Below are 6,488 nucleotides of genomic sequence, written 5' to 3' on the forward strand. Positions count from 1 at the left end.
AACAATCCGATATTTTACAATTTATATAACTATCTATATATATAATCACCCAACCGCCGCAGTATAATTATTCCACGGTATACGAAATATCCTTTTATTCAAACATCTCAAAGCTCCAATCATTTCTCAATCGTTTCTAATTTCTGTTCTTTTGGGTTTCTATTGTGAATCGTGAGAGATTCAATGGAGATTACTCAATATCAAACTTTCAATGAAGGTTCAAGTTCTAGGGTTTCCATGAATAGAAACTCACAAGTAATATCCAAGATCAAGCCCAAGATTCGCATAATCCATATATTCGCACCGGAGGTCATCAAGACCGACGTCAAGAACTTCCGTTCACTCGTCCAGAGCCTAACCGGAAAACCAGCTCCCGGAGAGGCCAAAACCGGTAAAAAGAGAGCGAAACTGAGAGTTCCAGCGTCCCATGAACCGGCTTGCGGAGATCATCAGCAGGTCAACCGGCTTTCGGGGTTCTCCGGTTTATTAGCAAACGGAGGAAACCAACAGGTGAAAGAAGAGTGGGGATCAGGTGATCAGAGCACTTCCAACACAAACACTTACTTTGACCTAGAAGGTCTGATTCAAGATGTCGGAGAAGATTACTTCTCTTCTTTCCCCATGAGATCTTCTTCTACTTCACAAGTCGAAGGTTTTATCTACAACAACAACAACAGCAACAGCTTCGATACGAAGGGTCATAATTCGTCCTAATTAATAACAGTTTAATTTCTAGGGTTTTCAGGCTGATTCTGCTAAATCGTGTTTTGGTGAGATTTTATCGTAACGACGACGAATAAGATCATATTTGTGGGGGAAAAGGCCTAGAAGTTGTATATAGATATCTTAAATTTTTGAATTCGATGGATACGACGAGAAACTTAACCTTTGGTGGACTGAATTTGCCGAGTTGAGGTGAAGTGTTTAACTTACGTGCAGCCCTTCTAGGAGAAGTGACTGTATCTAAATCTAATAAAGAGATATATCGTCGTCGGTTAAAAAACCCTAGTTGTTTATGTAACTTCATTAATGTGCTATTAATTTTCGGATGTGTGTATTAATTCTCTGGTGTGCATTTTTATATGTATGTGCTCTGTATTTTTTTGGGGAAAAAGTTTGTATGCTAATTAATTAGAACAAAGATTGACTAGTTTTCGATTGTTATAGAGATATATAGTATTACATATGTCAACGGTTAAAGTATACAGCTACACTAACTAAATTAACATGTAAAGTAACAAGAATATTCATGTGTTCTTTGTGACAATATTAATTAATGTCGCTTTTGGTTAAAGAAAAAATAATTTAAACTTACTGATATTTATTTACGATATTGAAAATGATATATTACATCTATATCAATTTTTTTGTTTTTTTTTTAATGTGATTTGTTTAATTTTAACTTTTAAGTCAACTCTTAGCGACAAAGATCTAATATCAAATATGAAAATACCTGAGCTGATCGTTCTGTTTATCTCAGCTCTAACCGAAATAAAATCGTAGTGTGCACAAAACACAAGTGCTAAAATGTTTAATTAGTCTATTTGATTCACGGCCAAAAAAATTGGCCCCCTAGCTAGCGTATTATTTCGGTTTACTGCTAGGAAGGATCCAGTGTTTCGGTTTAGTTTGGTTTGCCTTCTCAAAGTTCTCGAATGTCAACACTTTTAATTCTTGTTTTGTAATGTTCTGCACAAAATTAATGCACATGTTAAAATTATTGATTAGTCTACCTTTTCAGTTTTCAGGCATTGCATTTTTTTTCCTTTTAACTAGTCTAAACAGTTTTTTTGATTGCATAATTTCAGATGAAATCATTGTAAAGGACAATTTCAAACTTGACTTTCTAGGATTTGGAAACGTTCCGGCTGCTTGAAAAGCTCATATAAGTAAGAACAAAAATAAAAATAGTAATTTATGAACAATATAATAGCAAAGGAAATTCATCTTAACCGAAAACAACCACACCGGTTCACTGAAATTGTATATGAGATCATGTAAATGACCCGTCGCATGATCGCATCTAATTCCAATATTATTCGATTTGGGTTTTTCCTCAAAAGCCGAAAAGTGCACGGAACTGACCTTAATTATTCCGGTTTTCTACAACGATTCTGTACCCCGGTTTATTAGTTTGGTTTGCCTTCTCAAAGTTCTGGAAGGTCAAAATTGGAAATTTTAGTTGTTAAAACCTCCCCCAGGCTAGCTCTATTTTACAAATGTCATTTGCTCACCTTTCGCCGTTTTAATTTGTGTACATCACACGCAGCAGACACAGTTTAGTTATATTTTTTATTTTTCTCGATCTCCGTCAAGCTCCTCCCGATTCTCTGGTAAGTTTCGTCGCTTCTTCGTAGCGTTTCTCATTTCCTTTTGGTCTTCTTCCATAATTTTCGGAGAATCTAGTCTACGCTTCTCTTCTTATTCTGGAATCTCAAATCTCCGGTGAATTGCGCTGATCGAATCTTTTTGAGTTTCGTTGATTTTTTTTTTTTTTTTTGATTTGGCGATAAACCTAGCCTCTTTTTTTTTTGTTTGTTTCTGATTTTGGTAAGTGTTGATCGTTTGAGCTTCCCACGGATCGGCTTTTGTTTTGAGAATTTGGTGAATACTGTCTGTCACAGGTTTTGAGTTTTGGAGAATGGTGTTCTTCCGCAGCGTATCGGCCTTATCTAGGCTAAGGTCTCGTGTCGTAAGTATCTGAAATCTTGCTTGTAGCTTTTGTGTTTGTTCCGTTTGATCTCTCGTGTTTGATGCTAATCGATTTGTGATCGGATCTATGTAACCAGGGGCAACAATCTTCGCTCAGCAATTCCGTTAGATGGCTTCAGATGCAGAGCTCTACCGACCTGGTAATTTTCACCTTTGTTTTGTATGTTTTTCGTGTGTGATCATGTAGCTTTTATTTGCGTCTCAAGCTCATCTTAAATGCTTGACCAACCTTCATATGTATGTTTGATTTATTCATAGTCCCAGTAATGTTTGAGAGAATGGTCTTTACTTTTCTGTTTTAATATTGTACCTGCTGCTTGTGGGGTCTTTTGTTCATTTTGTATAAATGGTGGCAAATGCAGGACCTGAAGTCGCAGCTACAGGAGTTAATTCCGGAACAGCAGGTTAGTGTAGATTAGACCCCCTTTATGTTAAATGAAAAGATGAACTTGTCAAATATAGTTCTGATGGTTGAGATTGTTCTTAAATGCTACTTGCAGTGAATCTCGTTTTGGCTTTTCTAATTCCCTCTTTCCTCATAAGATTTTCCCAATTTCAGGACCGTCTGAAGAAACTGAAGTCAGAGCATGGGAAGGTCCAACTGGGAAACATCACTGTTGATATGGTAGAAACAATGATGGTTTTAACGTTTTTGGTTTGTTTATATGATTTTCACCTTGCTAATTATAATACCCTTTGTAATAAAGGTTATTGGTGGGATGAGAGGGATGACTGGATTGCTTTGGGAAACCTCATTGCTTGATGCGGATGAGGTACTGATAACTCTTTGTTTTCAGTTATAATTACCATTGAGCTATATCCTAGATATCAAGTGCTCATCCTTTCTGTTCTAAGTCTGTTGATGCAATTATCTTATCATTATTTTCAGGGTATACGCTTTAGGGGCTTGTCAATTCCTGAGTGCCAAAAAGTATTACCTGCTGCCCCTTCTGGAGCTGAACCATTGCCAGAGGGTCTTTTATGGCTTCTTTTAACTGGAAAGGTGTGACTACTGTACATTTCTATAAGTTGTTCATGGGTACTTCCTTCAATATATCATCTTGTGATATTCTTTTTTACCCCATTTCTTAAAGGTACCTAGCAAAGAGCAAGTTGAAGCACTGTCGAAAGACTTGGCAAGCCGTGCTGCTGTGCCAGGTTTGCTTATTTACCTTCTGGCTTACCTTCTGGCTCTGGCTGGTTGCAAAAAAGTAGTCTGTTTATTGGCTCATCCAAACTTGTTCGACATAATTGTTTTGAAGAAATTGCTTGATAGAAACTAAATGTTTTTTTTGTCTTCTTACTCTTCACTCAATTCTTAACTTGTATCCATTTATGCAGATTATGTGTACAATGCCATCGATNGGATGAGGTACTGATAACTCTTTGTTTTCAGTTATAATTACCATTGAGCTATATCCTAGATATCAAGTGCTCATCCTTTCTGTTCTAAGTCTGTTGATGCAATTATCTTATCATTATTTTCAGGGTATACGCTTTAGGGGCTTGTCAATTCCTGAGTGCCAAAAAGTATTACCTGCTGCCCCTTCTGGAGCTGAACCATTGCCAGAGGGTCTTCTATGGCTTCTTTTAACTGGAAAGGTGTGACTACTGTACATTTCTATAAGTTGTTCATGGGTACTTCCCTCAATATATCATCTTGTGATATTCTTTTTTACCCCATTTCTTAAAGGTACCTAGCAAAGAGCAAGTTGAAGCACTGTCGAAAGACTTGGCAAGCCGTGCTGCTGTGCCAGGTTTGCCTATTTACCTTCTGGCTCTGGCTGGTTGCAAAAAATCAGTCTGTTGATTCGCTCATCCAAACTTGTTCGACATAAATGTTTTGAAGAAATTGCTTGATAACAACTAAATGTTTTTTTGTTGTCTTACTCTTCACTCAATTATTAAATTGTATTCAATTATGCAGATTATGTGTACAATGCCATCGATGCCCTGCCTTCCACAGCCCATCCAATGACTCAATTTGCTAGCGGTGTTATGGCTCTTCAGGTGTGGTTCTCTTTTCTCATATAGCTGTTCGTTTGTTCTTGTTATGAGATGGTTTAACGCCTCTTTTTTTTGCCATAAGTAAACAATGTTCAGCAGAATGCTAATTTTCTGTACCTGATATCCAGGTGCAAAGTGAGTTCCAAAAGGCCTATGAGAGTGGAATTCACAAGTCAAAGTATGCTTTTGTAGTTTCTGCTCTAGATATTGATATCGTTTTATAGTAGCTGGCATCATAACAAAGATCTTTCTGTCTAGGTTCTGGGAGCCAACATATGAGGATTGCCTCAACCTGATTGCTCGTGTTCCGGTTGTAGCTGCATATGTTTATAGGAGGTTAGTGAAAAATATAAATTTTTGTAATTTTTTCATTTTTCTTGTAGCTTCTGATTTTTCCTGACTGATAGTGTACCCTTTATTGGAAATATTGTCATCCGTTGTTAATTCTTTGTATTTTACATTTCCACTCAATCATTGCAGGATGTACAAGAATGGTGATTCCATCCCCTCTGATAAATCTTTGGATTATGGTGCAAATTTTTCCCATATGTTGGGATTTGATGATGAAAAGATGAAAGAGCTCATGAGGCTCTACATCACTATCCACAGGTTTGTATTAATTTCTCCTAAAACAAGCTTAAATGTCTTGTGTTATTGTGGTCTTTAAGACTTATAAATATGCCGTAGCATGATAATTTTTTTTTCTATTGTTTTATTTTTGCTATAGTGATCATGAAGGAGGAAATGTTAGTGCGCACACTGGTCACCTGGTATACATTTCTTGCAGCCTCTCCAAGTTTCCTGTGAAGGATTCACCTTCTTAAAATTTCTGATGATCCATCTTTTGCTGATAATAATACTTGTGCATTTAGGTCGGTAGTGCACTTTCAGATCCATATCTGTCGTTTGCAGCTGCATTAAATGGTTTAGCTGGGCCACTCCATGGTTTGGCTAATCAGGTATTCTCTCTTGTCTATATCTTGAATACAGGTTAATTCTTCAATTTACGTGAGAGCTTCATGAGTTTTCTCTGTTGTATAATACCTAGGTAGCGTGTGATGGTTGTATGGTACATCAATAAGTTGGTGGGAATAGATTTTTAGTCTCTTATTCGTCTTGTTGCAACAGGAAGTTTTGCTTTGGATCAAATCAGTTGTCGAGGAATGTGGAGAAAACATAACGAAAGAGCAGTTGAAAGAATATGTTTGGAAGACATTAAACAGTGGCAAGGTAAAAACACGAAATTCCTCTATATATTGGCATACTTTGCTTTATGGTCTTGAAGCCAACCAACAAGACTGATGAAAGTTTCATCCAGATGGATCATGCGAAAATGAATTAAAACCTAAAAGTTTGGTCTGTCAGTCTCATAGCTTCTAGTAACTAATACCGCCATAAGAGATTTCAATAACTAAATTATTTTCCCTTCTCCTAGTTAACGTTGTAATGTTACGAGGACAGTGTACTAAATATCTCTGTTGACCCGTCATGATTTGTCTGCAGGTTGTTCCAGGATATGGACACGGTGTTCTGCGCAAAACTGATCCAAGATATGTATGCCAAAGAGAGTTTGCCTTGAAGCATTTACCTGATGACCCTCTCTTCCAGCTGGTACTTTCTTTTTCCCCTCGTTACTGTTGTGCTCTCAAAATTCTATCAATGTATAGTGGCTTACAAATCCTTCCTACTCTGTAGGTGTCAAAGCTTTATGAAGTTGTGCCTCCTGTTCTCACCGAGCTTGGAAAGGTAGTATCTCTATCTTGTCGCGT

At 37.1% G+C, this 6,488-nt stretch overlaps 2 protein-coding genes across 2 annotated transcripts in view; both read left to right on the forward strand.

Moving 5' to 3' along the window:
- Nucleotides 89–1,144, forward strand: LOC104782976 (VQ motif-containing protein 18). Its single transcript, XM_010508052.1, has one exon. It carries the CDS (start codon nt 184–186, stop codon nt 712–714), a length of 531 nt encoding a protein of 176 aa, XP_010506354.1. The 5' UTR covers nt 89–183; the 3' UTR covers nt 715–1,144.
- Nucleotides 2,220–6,488, forward strand: part of LOC104782977 (citrate synthase 4, mitochondrial) — a gene marked incomplete in the record, with an annotated part of 5,562 nt that continues 1,293 nt past the window's right edge. The window contains 17 exon segments of the mRNA XM_019245078.1: nt 2,220–2,333; nt 2,625–2,692; nt 2,790–2,852; nt 3,075–3,116; nt 3,272–3,337; nt 3,420–3,485; nt 3,602–3,715; nt 3,807–3,870; nt 4,640–4,722; nt 4,848–4,897; nt 4,978–5,055; nt 5,200–5,328; nt 5,447–5,489; nt 5,592–5,678; nt 5,848–5,949; nt 6,223–6,330; nt 6,415–6,428. Of these exon segments, the coding sequence (XP_019100623.1) occupies nt 2,642–2,692; nt 2,790–2,852; nt 3,075–3,116; nt 3,272–3,337; nt 3,420–3,485; nt 3,602–3,715; nt 3,807–3,870; nt 4,640–4,722; nt 4,848–4,897; nt 4,978–5,055; nt 5,200–5,328; nt 5,447–5,489; nt 5,592–5,678; nt 5,848–5,949; nt 6,223–6,330; nt 6,415–6,428 (1,160 nt within the window).

This window comes from Camelina sativa, chromosome 4 (genome assembly GCF_000633955.1).
Source record: "Camelina sativa cultivar DH55 chromosome 4, Cs, whole genome shotgun sequence".
Classification (NCBI taxonomy): Eukaryota; Viridiplantae; Streptophyta; class Magnoliopsida; order Brassicales; family Brassicaceae; genus Camelina; species Camelina sativa.